Below are 20,728 nucleotides of genomic sequence, written 5' to 3'. Positions count from 1 at the left end.
CCCAAACCATCTTTTTAGAATCTTATCATATCACTTGACATGAAACTGACCATGTTTTGTTTAGCTCTAGCTCCATGTTCTACAAAGGGGTCCATATTGGGTCGCATAATAATTGATTGTCCTAATGTAATATTACGCATAAAACTCATTTCGCATAATTGTTATTGTGCTGGAAATATTAACATTTCTGAAAAATTATAACACAAACCTAACCTAACCTACCCTATTCTACACAAGGTTGCATAGGTATGCAAAATACTTTCTGTTTCAGCTGGAGAAAAAATATGCGAAAAGATATTTATGCGTAACATTACATTATGACAATCAATTATTATGCGATGAGATAGGATCCCTCTACAAAGGTGTCCTAAAATCCTTCAAAATACAAAGATAAACAGAAATAAAAACACAAAACCGTCGTAAAATAAAACGCTCACGCCATAACAATAAGCGGGCGTTCTGACCCACGATCCAAAACTCAAATTAAACATCTTATGAACGGAAACATCTTGGCGAGCTGCTCTTCATTAGGCTGCGAGGGGGGAGTGACACATCCCCCACCCGGAGGTTCTATTAATAATGCAAATGAGACCGCAGCTCGGCCAAGAAGCGAGGCTCGATTAATTCCGGTTCATTTGAGGTAATTGTCGTTGTGAGCCTGCGGTCTGCGGTTCCCGCACGTCCTTTTCGCTGAATACGCAATACAAGATCTTCGGCGCGATTCGGGAAATGAATTACGGCCCAATTCGAACTTTAAGGTACGTCAGTTAATAGATGTAGAAAAGATATGGATTAGATATGTCAGTGTCAAACAAGTGTCAAAAGTGATGTTTCTTCAAACACAAATGTCTCTTTTGACACTTGTTTGACACTGACATATCTAATCTATATCGTTTCCATATCTGTTATTTGACGTATCTTAAAGTTCGTATATGGCTGTTAGATATTCACTAGGTATGAAATAGTCAAGATATATGACGTTCCACGGCAAAAGGTACCTTATGGCGGCTGGCGCTTACGCTATTATTAACGCCGGTCCAATATTCAGCCGGCGCAATGGTACCTTTTGCCATGGAACGTCACATATCTTTACTATTTCATATCTAGTGAGTCTCTATTTCATTTCGCGCCTGTTGTGCTAATTAATATTTGACGCTTACACTCCTAACACAAGTTTCGAGGAGAGGAGGTGTCTTTATTTAAAGTTGAATGTTTCGAATCTTTCCCATCTACATCTAAGCAATTTTTATTTAGGCCGCGGTTATAATACGGCCAATAACGGTTATTGAGGCCGTGTAGATATTCGGATTTTTATACTGGCATGGCATGCTAAGTAAAATAAGCATTTTTATTAGTGTGACGTTTTGAAATTGAATTAAGGCACAGTGAGCTGCGAAATTGCGTGGAGAAATTATGAATGAACTCACTGATAAAGTGCCAAGCACTTTTGCGTTTGATGGTATCTAAATTTGACATATTGTATCTTATACTCGTATTTTTCTCCTTTTTTTCCCCTAAGTTTTTTCTTGAATCATTTTTATCAGAGCTTAATTTAACAAATTATTTTCACCTTATTAGTTTTAGTTTTAATTTATTTAGTCTATACTTAATTTTAATAATAGTTTGTATAAGTTTTAATAAAGAATAAACTTTTCACCTTTATTTATTCAAATAAATTGAAATATTAACAAATGCATGACCGGGCTTATTAATAATCTACACCACAGTGTCAAAAAATTAATATCAATTGTTTTTTTTTAAACTGTAACTTGTTGCAACAATGAAACAATTCTCAAAAAATCGTAGCATGCCTCGTAGCTCCGCGCTACGCCGTAGAAGCGAAGGCTACGATCGATACGCTCCCACGCGACAACCCGCGCTACGAGTTTTCCTACCGCACTCTATATATTTATAGCAAGATTCCCTATCTATGTATACCTATATATATGTACCTGGTACCTACAAGGAGGGTCCCTTCCAACTTTTGATACGGTTTTGAGAAGCGTCGAAGTTGTGGTTTGTTGAGTTCCTGGTATTAAAATAAGCACGTCTGATATTATTTTATTAAAATGATTGATGTATAGGTACGTTGCTTATTATTACGCGAATACAATTATGAGTAAGTATGTGCAATGAGCATAGCTATCGTGGTTTTTTTCTGGATTAAGTAGTTTTAGTTGAAAAGAGCTATGTACTTCTGAAATTTGATTGGTGGGTATAATTACTTCATTCAAAAAATATTACAGTATTCAATGTACCAGTATGTAAGCGAATTATAAGGTGCAGCACAACAAAAATAGTTATTTACGATACAAGTGCGAAAAATAGGAAATTCGAAACGAGTGGCGAGTGGAGTTTAAATCGACACGAGTTGCGAATTACCTATTCGCACGTGTATCGTACATCATTTTACAGTACATATGGCTCTTTAAACTTTTGACATCGCACGAAAAGTGCTATTTTACGCACTAGTGCGGGAGAATAGGACCATATATACTGTAAAAACTTTTTCCTTGCAAATATTCAATTATTGCCATTAGTGGAAAATAGGAAAAGTAATTTAAAAAGGGTTGGAATCGTGCATGCGACACCTCTGGAGCTGTACGGTATTATGCAAGTCGTATACTCGTAGTATCCTCAGATATGGTTTAACATTAATTCAATAACTCATCATCACAACGTATTTTTTAAGTAGTTAAAATTAATTGATTTGTATATCTACAATAAAAATACCGAAAGAGTTAGATAGAGTCATCTATACAAAACGCACAAAAATATCAGCAATACGGCAAAAAAATATATCACGACGATTACATTACAACACGCAACATGTACAAATTATATCTAAATCCAAATTCACAATCAATCGACAAACCCTTTGCCCGCCGCCTTTCATCAAATCCGTGTTTACCAACACGTTAGTCGCACGTGTTCGTAATTAATCGTCAGTTACCAATTAATTCACAGGTGATATGATCCGAGACCACCCCTCCCTCCCACCCCCCTCGGTTAATTACCAGACGGCGAGACTTGAAGGGCGCTAAGGACTTATCTGGGCCGTACACGGGGGATGCCTGGAGCCACAGACAAAACATCCTCCAGACCAAAGAGAATAGATAGTAAAGAGGGGTATTGCCAAAGTAAATTTTGTAGTCACGGTACATTTACTGCCATCTATCGACACACGATAAAAACTTAAAATAAAATTGAAAATGTAAAAAATGTATCAAAATATGTTTACGGATCAATGATTTTTAATTTTTATTGTTCCATACTGACCCATGTTCTTTCACTGATATTATTGTGTTAAAATTGTTAAATATCAAACGGTGTCGTCAACGCCATCTAGCCGAGAATAGGCCAAAGGTGTGTGCGCCATCTATTCGAGAATGAGTTTTTCTTGATTTCCGAGGCACGTTTTTTTCTTAGACTTTATTTATCTTATACGGAGTTATATATATATATATATATATTTTATAATTATATTTTATATATATCTCTGTCAAGACTGAGCATAGTCGCGCTACGCCCTCTGCCACGCATACGGTAATTTTACTCCATGTTCGAGTCGAAAGTGTCTTTGTGTGACGTCCGTGTCTTTGAACGGACCAATCACGGCACGGGACTTCGCTCACCTCGTCCCGCGCACGCCCCCATTTTTGGCATCATCGGTTGCATGAAATAATTGCTCTAAACTCGGTCTAGAGGATTCCTAGTCTATGTCTGAAGCGAACTTGCTTCTTTGTACATGGAATTACAGGTAAAGGTAAAGATAACTGGTTTTATAAACATGACGCCTAAAGGTTGTCTGGAAGAGATCGCTTTTAGGCGATAAGACCGTCTGTTGTTACCTGGTTCTATTTTTCCGTTAAAATTTCTTTGTAGTTTTACATGTATGTAAAAATTATAAAATGTATAATTTTTGGTGCAATAAAGAATATTTACTTTAGTACATTTAGATTACATTTAGATTTAGATTTAGACTGCATTACCCTAAAAGGCCTAAAAGGTTAGGTATGAAATAAAACCTACATTACCTATCTAATTAAGAATTCAAAATTGTCACTGAATATATTGACCAAAGGTGGCCATGCTTAATGCCACGTTAAACGTGCCTAATAAGAAATTATTTAATTTCTTTTTTACTTGTTTTAAATTAATTAAAAATACACCTAGGTATAACGACAGTTGCCTGAAGATTTTTACTTCTTTTTTTAGTAAAACGGCATTTATTATTATTAAAACGGCAGCTTACCAAGCTATTGACAGTGTCAACACTGATATATACACTAACGTCTACGTAACTTACTTTCTATGCATTTCGCTCGTACTGACTTAGTGCGAGTGAGATGTATAGAAAGTAAATTAGGTAGACGTTAGCGTACTTCAGTATATGCCAGTGTTTGATACTGTCAGTGGCTCATGGTACAGTCAAGGAATTTAAATTCCGACCCATTTCGTACTTTGTCACAGTGACAATCAATATGAAAGCCGCTAGAGACCTCATACGGTTGTCACTGTGACAAAGTACGAAATGGGTCGGAATTTAAATTCCTTGACTGTACAGGTACGGAGTCTAAGGCGCCAACATGATAAGTTGCTAGAGTTAGACCAAGAAAAGTCTGCAGCGGTTTTGATAGCCCACGCAGTGCAACTGTTATTTATATACACGCCATAATTTAGTAGAAGATTGACGTTTAAAATTACACTTGCACTTGCATAGCCCACACCTATCAAAATCGCTGCAGACTTTTCTCGGTCTGACTCATACGTAATCTAATTTGAGGTAGTGTACAACGTTTAAAAATGCTAAGTTTCTACAACTCAAAATGTACGACCCGACCAAAAGAACAAATTAAATCGGATGTCTGATTACCGCCAGTAGGTAAACAAGGAAACATGTTAACCAAAAACCTTCACACACGCGTATTCGGGAAACGAGATAATCACAAGATCTAGAAACGATATAGAGATCAACTAGATTTACATTAGATATCGACTAGATGTGACTTGGATGTCTAAGTGATAACTTGTCGAAATCGTTCAAGAGGACCTCCAGAATCGCGGAAACGTCAAATTTGATATATCTATCTTACAAATATCTTTAAATTATCCGTATCGTAACTTGCTGAGGTCTAGTAGAGATCTAATACATTTTCAGAATCGAGCCGAGAATCGCGTTTCCATGCGTAAAAATCTACGCAGTAAATTGTATCGCCATCCATCTAGCCGGGCCGTGGTTCATTTTTCTCGCGTCACGAACTTCGCGGGCATCCATAATGCACAACGTCGGCGCGTCATCGCGGCATATTGCTACAACTATACCAACTTCCTATCTCAAATATTCGCGATAAGGTAAAAGCAACCTTAGCGGGTCCAAAATAGGGCTTAAATTTGCAATATGTTTGTAGAGAATGTGTGAGGTTTTTGGAAGTTTCCGGCAGTGCCCCGCCCCGCCGAAAGGGTTACCTACACGTAGATTAATGAAGGCACTGAGGAGCCTTATTGCCGCATCGTCGCCTTCATATATCACGGCTGGTTGTTGACTCCGACTCAAGTCTGCTGAATATTGCGAGCCGTCAGCGGTTTTTAAGCAGAACTAGATTGAGTAGGGATCTAAAGGTTTCCTTAAGGTATCGATATATTTAAACGTGAAAGAAATTTTTTTTTGTGAGATAATTATTTCAGAAATAACAACCGGTAAAAACAACCGCTTTTGACTTGCCATTTCCAGTGTGCGTTTCATAATACAAGCCACATTTCCAGTTTTCCACAGTCCACAGAAGGTAAATGGAATTAACAGAAAAGATGTGGTTGTCTGTAAAGTCGGTTTACGGACGATAATTTTGCGTGATAACGCCATAAGAAAACATTGATGAAAAATTGCCGTAACGTCCCATGGAGATTTGTCCACAACGTTACCACAGAGATCTGTCCACAACGTGACACTTTTTCGTGATTGCCATTTGTGTTCATAGATTAATTCGTTATCACGTCAATAATGATCTTATGCATGAAATAAAAATATAGGTACAAGCCATATCTCGACACATGCCAGAAAAATCTTATCATGCTACGACTTAACGCTGCGAGCGTGGCATAGCAATCTGATTCTATCTAATTGATTTCTTGTATCTGAAGCATATTTTAAAATTTTCGAATTCATAGGTGTGTAACATGTCGCCCTAATTGCTAGTACATTAAGTTTATCGTTGCATTTTTTTACTGGTGAGAACCTGTAATTGTCTTTTTGTATCACATCTATAAAACCTATTAACATGTTAACAGCTGTTGGATCTCCGAATAGAAATAAATAAATAAATAAAAAATAAAATAAATTTTAGGTTTTAATATTTATGGACGGAGGTCGCGGGTTCAAATCCTGGCTCGTACCAATGAGTTTTTCGGAATGTACGAAATGTCATTTGACATTTACCACTAGCTTTTCGGTGAAGGAAAGCATCGTGAGGAAACCTGCATACATCTACGAAGAAATTCAAAGGTGTAGTGAAGTCCCCAATCCGCATTGGGCTAGCGTGGGGACTATAGCCCAAACCCGCGAGTGCTTGAGAGGAGGCCTGTGCCTAGCAGTGGGACGTATATGGGCTAAATTTATTATTATTTATGGACGGTCAAATTTTTCATCGATGGTCTAGAACGCAAAATGACTAATGTAACATTTTGCCTATTTCGCTCTTAGTCTACATCGCGAACGGTCCAGAACGCAAATGCCTACATCATTTTCCGTCATTTTATCTTTATGTTAGCGGTGTCGACGGAGTCCCGCTGCCGCGGGGCTCTTATTCTGTGCGGTAGCAACCGGCGAGTATCCCGAATTACAATAACAGCAGCTATAATGTTTACGATTACCCACTCGCCAACGACCCGCTCGCGGGAAACGTTTTTACGGCGGCCATTACGTAAATTTACCCATATGTTTATTTGTAATATAAAACATATTGCCCTGGTACATTGCTGTAAGCTTTTATAGGCTCTAACGTTACTTGCATTACTTGTAAAACGTTTTTATTGTAGCTGATCTATCGGTTGCTGAGAATGTAAAATACAGTTTACTTATTCAAAAAATTATGTAATATTTTTAATTTTAATAATTGATCTCATACTGTTCTCTTTATGATCTCATTTTGACGTCGTACACATGCATGACGCATTTAGTTAATACCCTATTTTCTACAGATAGATATGTGCAACAAATATTTGTAATACCTTTTTGTGTTGTATCTTTCATGCACTTAAATATTCGTACACGGTGCTTTGGATATAAAAAATAATTTATTTATTTTGATCTCTTATTTACTTGCTGTAAGATCATATTATTTCAACTAAAATATTTTGAACGATTTCAGGTAAATACAGTATGATATACACAAAAAAGTGTTCGCTGAAATCTGACATACGTGGCATGCACAATTAATTGCTTACAAAATAGGTCTTATAAACTACTTATATAAATTAACAGTAACATTACGTACCTCCATAACAAGTTATTTAGGTAATAACCCATCTATCCAATTATCCATTGATTCTACCATTTTCCAGAATAAAAGTCGTACTCGTAATATAGTAAAAAGTCAGGGTATCAAGGAATAGTTTGTGCGCCGTAGACGGGAAGAGCCACATCGAGCATTATTCGCACGATATACAATGTTCTTTAAAGGAAAACAATTCCTTTTCTAAAATAAAAGTGTGCTCTTTCGTCGAGTGTACCGCAGTAACATTGTAGAAGTTACGATCGCGGCTCCCGGCGCAGCTCAACTGTGAGATATTGCCTTTTTTATAGCCCACTCTACTATACTATACTGGGACAGAATAGATCACATGATGCGATAAAATATTGCCCTCGGTGTTCGCACCAAATCGAATTAACCCGTCCACTTGCATACAAAGGCGACATGAGAATAGAAATGACAATATCGGGTTATTCTTACCGATTCCGAAACGCTCGCCCTCTTTATTATGTAAACATCTACATACGAAGCTCGCTTTGTTGTGAACCGGAGACTGTAATATGCACCTAGGTAACATTTTAAGTGATGTTGTCATTGTTTAATTTAAAAGATACAATTCTATAACAATAGCCACAACATCCAAACAAGAATCATCTTAATCTTAACCGTAATTCTTGTAATTGTACTACAATTAATACGCAAACTTGTAATTAATTTCCGCATGATTAACGGGCATAATCCGAGCTTACTCGAGATTACGTGAGCGCCCGCTGTGAGTTATCGTGGTGCAGGGCGCCGGCGGGGGTGAGACAGCGCTCGAGTTCGCGGAAGCGGGCGGAGGGTCATACAAGACGGTAGAGAAGGCTCGCTCGAGCTTTGCTGTCCTCCCCTCAAGATTCTCGCGGACGCCGCTGCCAATTAGGGGCGCAATCGCTCACGCGGCGAGAACGCTCCCCCCGGCGCGCCGCGCACCCCCGCGGCCGCCCGCCCCGCCCAGCACCACTCTTTGTGTCGTGACCGTCGCAACTTCACCAAATGAAAACGATTTCTTATACTACATCGTATAGTTTCGCCGAAGGATCCCCGATCACTTAGTGGCGTGTCAATTTCTAAAAAAGAGTTGCCTACCTCAACTTATTGACGTATTTTGTTTACCCTTGAGCTTGTAGGACTTTCAGTACATTGACTGTCATGGTCGAGTAACTTCTGAAACTTGGAATTTGAATAATTCATAAGTCACCAATAAATATGGCGTTTATATTTTTTGTCATTTACTACAAGTAGGAGATGTGACACCAAGCTTATAAAATGTAGGCAATTACATACTTAGAAAAGGTGAATTTTCTTGGTTTGACTGAATGTTTTTTATTTTAAACGTGACTCGACATATTGAATTCCTGAAATATCTGACAAGGGAATAGAATAGGGTATTTGACTAGGTACTAGTTAAATTAGTTTCTTTTTTCGAACGATCAAAACGATTTTTCTACTATGGCATTTATATGAAAGACTAGAATGTGACGTCACAATTTAAAGTTTTAGGTATATGGGTTTTAAACTAACTCCTATCTCCGTTTCTCTATTAATCTTCTGGTGCTTTATTTCATGCACGGTGTAAAATAATTTATTTTTAATAACAGTCAAATACCTACTCTATTGAAATCGTTGGAACTATTTTAGGTGGGTAGGTATAACATTAAAAACCTAACGCAATTAGTTTTAGAATGTCGGTTTTTCTTATAAAAACCATCCCTCCAAATATATTTTCATGTTGCCAAGAGGAGACATTTGGTGGTATTATACCGGGTGTGGCCTGTAACATGAGCAAATAATTAAAACATAGATTGTACTCCTCAAACGGTGACACTTTTGTTCTACAACTTTTAAAAAATATGAATTATTTAGACTCCCAATTTTTCATAAAAAATAAATATTATCTTCAATGGACGCCATCGCCACGCCATATCATTGTGATTGACATTGCTTGTCACGCCTTAAACAAAACAAAATTCGCAATACATTGCGTCTTAGAATAAACTTTAAAGTGTATTAAAAAATCAAGCCACAAGTTGTTTTTAAAAGTCGCTCAACAAATGTTAGTCAGTATGAGGAGTACAGCCTACAGTTTAATTTTTTGCTCGTATTACAGGCCACACCCGGTATGACTCGCACTGACAAAAAGTTATCAGATCTCATGTAGAGCCAAGCTTCTAACTCCACCCTCCCTAACCCCACAAGTCCTACACCTTAGTCAAAATATCAGCCGTATTCGAACAATGAGATACGTCAAATACTAGATATTGAAACGATATTGACATTTCTTCAAACAAAAACGTCACTTTTGACACTTGTTTGACACTGACATATCTAATCCATATCGTTTCAATATCTAGTATTTGACGTATCTCATTGTTCGAATACGGCTGTATGTGTCTTCGTTATTATAACAACTATTTATATCTACATATAACAAAAGTAATGAACTTTTGCTTTAATTAAACGAATTGGAGATTTTTTAAGAGGATAGGGGACGGCCGCTACTCCATACAAACGTAGTCCCCGTTTTCCTCTCTGGATATTGACATTAAGGAAAATATTTTCACATAATTTGATGTATATTAACCATAGCTATAAATCAAACGTAGGGGACGTATGATTTATTTCGATTTTTTTATTATAATAATAATTAGGAGCGGAAAACAGATTATATACGAATGCTCTTAAGTTCTAAACTCTTATGATAATTAATAATTTCGAAAATAATCAAACGCAGTGGCATAGCTGTGGTTGATATACTGAGGACTACATTTGTATGAAAAGGCGATTTTGCACGCTTCCTCCTCTTTCGTCATAAGATGCAATCTGATTTTGCACCCAGACATTTTAAAAATGTATGATACCTACTGCCGTATTCGAACTTCAAGATATTCACAGGAGACGACACGTACTAGATCCATTCTAGATACGTTATAGTTTAGATATCAACTAGTTCTCTTTGCAGCGCAATTCGGGCAACCAATATCACTTGTAGATAGATTAAGATATCTTTTAGATGTGAATTGGATCTCTAATCCTGTGGAAATCGTTCAAGAGTATCTCCAGAATCGCGCAAATGGCAAATTTTACAGGTATCTTGGTGATGTCTAAAAGATATCTAATAGATGTCTATTTTAAAATCAGAATCGGGCCCCTACTTAGTTAAAATAATATTTAACTTTAAGTTTAAACATATACCTATTGTTATTTTATACCAAAATATTTTAATATTTTATTTAATTAAGTACATAATAAAAAAAAAATTTTTGGTAAAAGAAATATTAGTCGTTTTATAACACAAAACCAATTAAATGTAGGTACAGCGAATAACATAATATAAATTAATTTTCGGTTACTGATGGGTTATCCGCAGATGGTCTAGAACGCAAAATGACTAGTGTGTTGTTTTGCCTAAATCGCAATTAGTCAACATCGCCAACGGTCTAGAACGCAAAATGCCTGAATTATTTTTTCCGTTTTATCTTAACTTTATAGCGATGTCGACGGAGCCCCGCTTCCTATTCTTTGCTGTTTGACCTTCGGCCATTTGAAGATACCTAACGAACCTATTAACCTACTCGTACCTATGTAAAATGTGGTGATATATAAAAAGTGGGCATTTTGCGTTCTAGACCGTTTGCGATGTAGACTAATTGCGATTTAGGCAAAACAACACACTAGTCACTTTGCGTTCTAGACCACCCGCCCCCTAAACGTGTGACGTAATTAATGGATGACCCCTAAGTATGTTAGTGTGGCTTTTTATATGCGCTATTAGCAACTGATATGTTTGAAGTTGGTGCCAGGCCAAATCTAAAAATCAACGCACTGTCGGACCGAATGTCAACCCTGCCCCTGACGCGGTTCGATAAGAAAGAAAAAAGCTTTCCATTTCAGAGACAGAACGCTGTGAATTTTGTTCTTCAGGTACCTACGATTTTTTTTTTCAAGGTATGGATCTGACATCAAGATTCGAGGATTTCCCTTAATTCCTCATTCAGTCCCATTAGTTTTTTACACAAATGTAACTGACTTGTGGAATTATCTACTTTCAATCAAACAAAATAATTTTCACCACACCAACTGGTAAAAGCTCTCTTGATTGTTCAAAAACTGATAGCAAAGTTGCATTTTATTTATATGTGAGGCAAACTAATTGCTGGTAGAATTGAGCTGGGGGGCAAATTTTGTTTAAAAACCCTCGTGCTTTGAAACCCTCGCAACGCTCAAGCCTCGTTACACTCGTGGTTCAATTTTGGAATTTTTCGCTTGCTCGGGTATCAATATTAGCACGAGAGGTTAAGCCACAACTTTACCCCCTTGTATAACAAATAAGTAACAGACTATTTCTCCCTTTTTGAAGTCGGTTAAAAACAAATAGTGTCTGAATCACAGGACATGACGACTCTATAAGGTTTCGTTTTGTCATTTTGGCTACAGAATCCTAAAAAAAAAATACTAAAACATCCATATTTTGTCATCCTCCTAGCATAGTCCAGTCATTTTTCCAAATCTGGGTGCGTTCGGCAACATTGATTTATTTAATTAAATTTTCTTGCATAATTACCTAAATAATAAATAAAATCAAACCACGTTAATAACGACATAACGAATAACCTAATAAGACAGATTTTTGTAAAGTTCAATACTTAAAGTGTGCCGTCGGTAAAAGTACCTACTTACCTACTATTGTTTACATTCATAAATTCAGGTAAGTACGCGTTAAGAAAATATCTTGTGATTTTATTTAAATTCCATCGCCAACCTTTCGTAGACATATATTATGAATAAAATACATAAATGTATATTTCATTTCTTGCGATCCAAATAGAAGAAAAGACTTTATAAAAACTCCGCTTTCTGAACCTACTACACCTTAATCACTTTGTTAATGGAGTTAGGGCGAATAATAAGAAGGAAGTGTTCTTGTAAATAAATAAACAATAGGGAGGATGGTAACTACCTAATTTCTAAAACAAACTTGTCTCATTCCGTTAATTGATAATGTTATTAAGTTTCATGTTTGAAAAACACGTTCAAAAACTTACGTTGCAAGTTCATAGCCGGCGGGAAAATGTGGTGGTTCCTCATGGGCTGGTCCTGCGGGCGCGCGCACTGCGGCGGCGGCGGCTGGTAGCGCATGCCCTGGTACCGGTAGGCGGCCTGCGACATCTGCCCGCACGACGCCAGCTCGCCCCAAGACAGCTCGCCGCCGCCCGAGCCCAGGCAGCCGCCTTCGAACCCACCACCAGCACCGCTCAAGTACCCGTACTCCATGGTCACTCTGATCTGATCTTCACATGGACCAAAGACCGGCGGCAGAGCGCCGCGCCGCGCGGGGCGCGTGCGTCTTCTGTCAGAAAGCGCGAAGGCTCACAACCACATAATTGGATGAGCCGCGAGTATATCGAATTATGCCGATTACAGATGGTATCGGATCGCAACGTTAGTTTTTGCCAGCGCAGGACCGCGCTCTCGCCCCACTCGAAATCGAATGATAAGCCTAATTCAATAAGGGCGAGCTTCGAGGACGGGGCGGGGCGCGCACCCCCTGCGAGAGGGCCAATGGGCGCCGCCGGAGGCTCCGTTCAGCGCGGCGATAGGCTGGGCGCACACCCCCGCTCTTCGCTCCTCGAGGGGTGCGTGTCACGACACTTGTCTACTTTTCTTTTCGCCGAGTGTTCCTTTGTCATTGAGGAAAATAAAAAAGTTGTAATTAACGATCCAGGTACTTAATGAATGGCTTTAGGTATTTAAATTTGCTGGGCTTGTTCGTAAGTTTCTGTAAACTTGCTTTATGGTAGCCAGCCTATTCTGTTAGAGGTAAAAAGATAAAATATCAAACAAAAGTTGTGATGTTGCGTCCTTGTCGCGCCCGAAGGTTTTTAATTGTTTTCCCGAACATGTGTGCAGACCAATTTTTGTATCGGGGTTACCGCGCTTCTATAAACATGGACAACTTGGTGGTTTAGTTTAGTTGTTTTGATGACATAATCATAATTTATTTAATGTTTTTTTTGTGGTCTACTAATAATTATACCTAACACTTTAAAAGTGTTATAAGTTTTATTGTAAACTAGCCTCTACCCGCGACTTCGTCCGCATAGGGAAAGGTCGGTACCTAGTACCTATCTAAACTACCTACCCCTCTGAAACCTACCCCCTTAGGAAATGAATTCTAGATAAAATTTCCTAATACCAAATTTCATTGTAATCCGTTTATGCGTGATGGTGGTACAAACATACAAACATAAAAACTTTCTCATTTGTAATGGCTACCTGCTAAAATTACTTTGGGGAGGGAGGCATAAGGCGGGTACACAAAGCTAAACGAGAAAACTTGAAAGTTTAAGTTTTCCTTTGATTGTAAAAACGGATTTCGTTCTATTCGACACAATAGTAATCGAATATTAATAAAAGATGTGAATAAATGTGTGTAAAAGAATTATTGTGTTTTATTTACTTATAAATATTTAGGTATAAAAAAAAATATGGCTCTCCAAATCCGTTTTGTTCTACCCCCTAGCCAAAAGCGGGTAAGCAATATAATCAATGAGAATTTAATCACAAATCTAAATTTGAGGTGTACATAGTTGTGTGTTGTGTGGTAGGTATAGATATATGGATTTCCGCAAATTAACGCTTGATTGTTTTTATTAGTCGTGTATCTTACTGTCTCAAAAATATATTTTTAAATTATAAGTATTTATTTAAAAAAAAAATCTTAGGTAAATAGGTGTAACCACCTATTTTTTAGTAATTGTGAAAATTCACATTAACGTCTAAATCAAAACTGTCTTTACGTTTTACTCTTATTTATCATTTGATAGAATTGTATATAAAATATAAAATTGTATCAAAGCAGAACAGGAAGGCACCACCAGCTTTGTCCCAGGGCACATTTTAGTGAAACAATAATAAAATCAAAAACGTAAAAAAGAAGCCTGGAGTTAATTAATACAAAAATGATACAGTGATTATTTTTCGAATTCACATTCCTTTCGTAGTTTTAACAAATTCATCAATTTATCTTGCATTAGTTAAATTATATCACAACTCTGCCGGCCTAGCCAAGGTTACAATCGTTATCGCTTCGACAACGAAAAGCTTTATGTCTCTCTATCACTCTTCCATGTCAGTGCGACAGTGACAGTTACGTTTCGATCGCTACGGCGCGTAAGCGATTGGCATCTTGGCTACGCGGCCTGGTGCCCTATCGGAACTAAAAAAATTAGGTAGTGTTCACCTAATCATACATATTTTAAAAAACTCGTTTATTTCAGTCATATTATATGCATACGTTAACCCGCGTAGGTACTTTATTTCACAATAAAACAGCGCCTACCCGCTTTAGGCTTCTCTCCCCTATACCTCTGCGCGCTAAAAGTACTTAGAACGTAAACAAGGTTGCATTTCATCACCCCCTCTCGAGACGTTGCTCAAGTCAGAACTCCCGCCACTGTGATCTAACTCGACTTAGGCACTTCATGAATCTTCAAATTTTATATGCTATGGTGAAGTTCACAAACATCTTTACACGCCAACGTTCCAAAAGTATATTAACCTTACACCTTACAGTGTCGAGGTGTGTGAACTAGACTGTACCTACCCGCCGAACAATATGTTTATAATATAATATAGGTAAGTAATTTCCAAAAAGCTCACCCTGATTTCACCTTTTTGTATAAAGGATGACTCACTTTAGACCGGGCCGTGTCTGGGCCGGAGCTTCCGGGGCTTACTTTTCTATGACATGACAGGTGATCACGTGATGCTTTCCATAGAAAACGATGCGCCGGAAGCTCCGGGCCGAACACGGCCCGGTCTAACGTGAGTCATCCTTAAGTGGGTACTTACTTACTACCATATAAAATACTCATACATACACTACCTAACAATATTCATAAACTTAACAACTTCACAAACTTCTGTAAAATTTTGTCTCTTTCTAACAAACACGAAGGTTTAAATCACTAATAAGGGCAAACGATTAACAAGGGCTTATTAGACTCGACAGGCGTTTATGAATAATGCCTATACCTACTTTAATTAGTTGCCTGAACCAATTTCACCTTAAAAATCAATAAGTAGTTACCTATGGAATCTAGACACGCGGCAGCGTGTCAAGCCAAGTTCAAGCAAAGGAACTGGCTAGCCAGCGCCGAGTGTAATATTACACGAACCACTTGGTGCCACTTTTGACCCTTCTATAACTCAAAACATCTTTGACGTAAACACATAAAACTACGTGTGTTTAATTATATCCATAAGGATATCTAGAAGCCCAAATTTCATGAAGCCAGCTCAAACGGTTATAAAGGTATGAAGGTCAAAAAGTATTAAATTTTAAGACTGACTTATGACTTATAGTACCTAAACCTAACCTACTTCCAGATGACCTAGAAGGATGAAATTTGGAATCCAGCTTGGTTATTGTGTGTAACTGTAGGAAAAAATCTAAAAATAAAATAAAGTTAAAAAATAGGGGGGGTCCCCATACAAAAAAACCACTTTTTATTGGGACTGACATATAAGTACCGAAACCTAACCTACTTCCAGATGACCTAGAAGGATGAAATTTGGAATCCAGCTCGGTTATTGTGTGTAACCGTAGGAAAAAATCTAAAAATAAAATAAAGTTTCAAAATAGGGGGGGTCCCCATACAAAAAAATCATTTTTTATTGGGACTGACATATAAGTACCTAAACCTAACCTACTTCCAGATGACCTAGAAGGATGAAATTTGGAATCCAGCTCGGTTATTGTGTGTAAGCGTAGGAAAAAATCTAAAAATAATAAAAAGTTAAAAAATAGGGGGGGTCCCTATACAAAAAAATATTTTTTTATTGTAGCGTTGGAACCGTTACAAGCAGATATTTGAAACTACCCCAATATATGTATTATTATATTTGCTATATTAAAATAAAGTTTAGTCAAAAAATAAGTGGTGTCCCCATACAAAAAACTTGTAATACGCTCTAAACAACCGGCCAACGGTGTGTCGTCGGCGGCGCGCGGCACCACATAATTATACAAAGAACAGAAGTAAAAACCATACAGCGGAAACACAAGAAAAAACATTAAATCTCAATACCTGCCTAGTTTTCTGTACAAAAAGTATTGATATCCCACCAAAAACATAAATGTAAAAAAGGAGAGCCAAGTTCAATACAAAAATTATGCTTGGCTGTGGGGCTCGCCGCAAAAAGAATGGAGATCTAAATGAGTGCCACTGCCAAGTTCTATGCAAAATCCAAATATGTATTTATAGGAACAAAATAACATTATAAACAAGTATTAAACTCTATTTCTTTGCTTTATTGGATATCTATAACAATTGCTGTTATTTAAAAAAATGTGAGATCTTAAAGTAGGTTAGATTTGGCTTGGCCAGGTTTTATCAGAATTACAATATATATAAAATGATTGATATAATGAAAACTGGCCAAGTGAAATCTAACCTACTTTAAGATCTCACATTTTTTTAAATAACAGCAATTGTTATAGGTATCCAATAAAGCAAAGAAATAGAGTTTAATACTTGTTTATAATGTTATTTTGTTCCTATAAATACATATTTGGATTTTGCATAGAACTTGGCAGTGGCACTCATTTAGATCTCCATTCTTTTTGCGGCGAGCCCCACAGCCAAGCATAATTTTTGTATTGAACTTGGCTCTCCTTTTTTACATTTATGTTTTTGGTGGGATCATACACACACCTTACAGGGCTAAGTTCACCTTTGTACCTTTATTTCTGTAAATATTATGTAAACATGTGTTGTGTGCATTAAAGTGATTACTACTAACTACTACTACCATGCACAAAAAAAAAACTAAACACACAAGATTTCAATTTTAGAACACATTTTATTTTCGGCCGTTAACCAAGTTTGACGACATTAAAAAAGCAGGACGTCTAGGGAGAGATATAAGGACGCACGTGAGAAAACGCGAACGTTCACATTGTAATGTGACTTAAAACCAAATCACAGAATAGTTCGTACTAATTTAAACTACATTTCAACGTATTAAGGCTCAAATTTCAAGCACATTGTAGGTAGGAGCATAGAGTCGAGGCTCATGGGGCTAGGACGCATGCTATGACTCTCTAGGGACGGGGCACGCTCCATGACAATATTTATTATTTATTTTAATTATCTTGTACTTTTTACGGTTCTTTGTGATATGAGTCACACTTAAAATAATGTTTTAATTGAAGCAGGCAAAAAGTATAGCTGAACTTTGGTACACATACACTTGACCTTGCGTAACAAACTGCCGTATTCGAACTTCAAGGTATTCACAAGAGACGACATGTACTAGATCCATTCTAGTTACGTTATAGTTTAGATATCAACTAGTTCTCTTTTGCAGCGCAATTCGGGCAACCAATGTCACTTTTACGTTTGATAGAGTAAGATATCTATTAGATGTGAATTGGATCTCTAAGTCATATCCTGTGGAAATCGTTCAAGACAAGAGTATCTCCAGAATCGCGTAAATGTCAAATTTGACAGGTTAGATCTTAAACATATCGTTATCGTATCTTGGTGATGTCTAAAAGATATCTAATAGATGTCTATTTTAAAATCCGAATCGGGCCCATTGGTCCTAGATGTAAGGAGTCCTAATCATGATCTTATTTAATCCTAAATGTTGGACGGTCTGTGCCTATTTTCACTGTGACCCTGCGTACTAAACTAGTAAAGGGGCCCACTGATTAACAGTCCGCCGGACGGTATCGGCCTGTCAGTTAGAACAAAATTTTGACAGTTCCGAACAACTGACAGGCCGATACCGTCCGGCGGACTGTTAATCAGTGGGCCCCTTTACACTCGACGAAACCTTACTCCTACATAATAAGGTGTACATTGGTCAATTTATTTGTACCTACTCTCAGATGAAAAACAAGAAAAAGTCCCGCGTAAAATATGTGAACACTTAACAACCTGCAATCAAATAACAACAAGTGCCACGTAGTTTTTCACTTTCCCTTAAATTGTGACTTTCTTCCTACATTCTATATTGTTCTGTTGTTTTGAAATATAGTTTTTGTATCGTAGGTATTTAGAGTTTCGTAGCCAACGCTTATTCATGTCTGTCTAAAATTTTGCCTGTCAGCGGCGAAATTCAAAAAGAGAGATATTAAATATGTCATGAGACATTTGGAGTATTGTAGACATTTAGGTATGATTAGTGATGTGCCGTGGGAATTTCCCGGGAACAAGGAATATTCCCATATGGGAAATTTCCCGGAGTTCCCTCCCGGGAATATTCCCCAAACGGTAATATTGAAACATTGATTAAGTGTACCTATTACAATTTTAATTGAAGCTAGCGATAACGACAAGTAACTGAGTTTAGTAAAATAAAGTAGCCAAAAACCGTAAAATGCAAAGTGGCTTCCCAAAATTTATTTATTCATGCCAAATTTCCATTAGTTTTATTGCAATATAAGATAGGTATACTCCTTGACCTTGATCCCAACAAAACAATTACCATTTGAAAAAACAAACAAGTGCATAGTTGTGCCCCGCGATCTAATTTGATAATGCGCCGGTTATGGCGTGCGTGCCCCAGTCGCGATAATTCGATTTGCGCCTCCCCCCCCCCCCCCCCCCCCCACCCCTCCCCCTCGGCCACATGCCGCTGCAACGCTCTGTTTTTAATTAACGAACGCGGTTGGAGACGAACTTATTTACTTCAAGAAGGTTTCGCAGAAGCTTGAGAAATTGTTTTAACTTTTTAAGTGCTTGGTTTGAGTCGCTTGGCTGAGTAATCAAGACCTAGATAACATGCCGAGTAGGCTGTAATACGAGCAAATAATTAAAACATAGGTAGGTAGATTGTAACTACTCCTCAAACGGTGACACTTTTGTTCAATAACTTTAAAAAATTATGAAGTCTTTAGACTTCCTATTTTTCATACAAATTATTACTGAAAATCAAAACACAAGTTATTATTAAAAGGAGTTGAACAAATGTTGGTCAGTTTGAGGTGTATATGTTGCAGTCAAAAGTGTGAACTGGTCAAAAGAACTTTTAACCGACAAAAACAGGCAAAACTGCTTTTGATTGAGCATGTTGGTCAAAAGTAGTTTTACCTGAAAATCATACCTATTTCGGGGAACAGTTTCATTTTTTGGGCGTAGCAAAAAAAAATAACCCTAACCTACCTATCTCTGTGAGTACTTTTGACTGATAGTAACAGTCACAATTACTATTAACCAATGATTTTCAGGTAAAACTACTTTTGACCAACATGCTCAGTCAAAAGCAGTTTTGCCTGTTTTTGTCGGTTAAAAGTTCTTTTGACCAGTTCACACTTTTGACTGCGATATATATTATATAGCCTGCAGTTTAATTTTTTGCTCCTGTTCCAGGCCCCAACCGGCGGTATAATAACTTATGTTATTAGTGCAACTATGTTATGTTAATAACTTATGTGTGTCTACACTTTAGTTACTTATACTTGTACCCCTAAATATTAATAGTGTTTTGAACTTATTACCCAGACTAACCTAAATAATACCCAAATCATCAACATCAAAACCAAATAACGAAACGAAAATTATTATATGTATTATTGTATATGATTCCTAAAAGGTACCTGCCTAGATGACGAATCAGTTATAAGTACCTAGATACATACTTATACAAGTTTTTAACTCATGCTCAGGGTGTTATTCTTTGGTATGACTCTTAAAATGTGAGACGCAACACACATTGGACAAAGAAATTGGATAGGTGGAATAACACCTCAGGGTTTTAACCACAACCAGGGTGTCAGGGTGTCATGCCGGAGCATGAGTTAAAATTGGACAGGTGGAATACCACACTCAGCCACAGCAAAATTTGATCCGGTTTAGCTTGTTATATTTGTACAGATCACATTATTGAACCAGCAACAAGCACATAATAGTTAAAGTACCTAAACAAAAAACTTATAATAGAGATAAATATTGGCGATGCATTACAATCTACATTCTACCGTCATCGATGCAATCCATCATCAAAACCGATAGTCCCTTAAAAATTGACTCCTCAACTTGTAGTGTCAGTGTTGCCAACTTGGCATAAATGATGCCAGATCTGGCATATTTTCACTCACTTTGGCACCAAAATTTTCCATTTAGTATCTGGCATATTTTTTGCATAATTTAGTCTAAGCCAAGTTTGCACCAACTTGGCAGCAACAATATGCGCCATCGCCTTATGGA

At 37.3% G+C, this 20,728-nt stretch overlaps 1 protein-coding gene across 1 annotated transcript in view; it reads right to left on the bottom strand.

Annotated features, from left to right (window-relative positions):
• Nucleotides 1-13,357, bottom strand: part of LOC134666491 (paired mesoderm homeobox protein 2B-like) — a 44,254-nt gene extending 30,897 nt beyond the window's left edge. The window contains exon 1 of the mRNA XM_063523671.1: nucleotides 12,554-13,357. Within this exon, the coding sequence (XP_063379741.1) occupies nucleotides 12,554-12,782 (229 nt within the window). The 5' untranslated portion in view covers nucleotides 12,783-13,357. The remainder of the gene's footprint in view (nucleotides 1-12,553) is intronic.
• Nucleotides 13,358-20,728: the final 7,371 nt, after the last annotated feature.

This window comes from Cydia fagiglandana, chromosome 8, assembly GCF_963556715.1.
Source record: "Cydia fagiglandana chromosome 8, ilCydFagi1.1, whole genome shotgun sequence".
Lineage (NCBI taxonomy): Eukaryota > Metazoa > Arthropoda > Insecta > Lepidoptera > Tortricidae > Cydia > Cydia fagiglandana.
The sequence above is the reverse complement of the archived record's forward strand: the minus strand, read 5'-3'. Positions and strand labels throughout refer to the sequence as shown.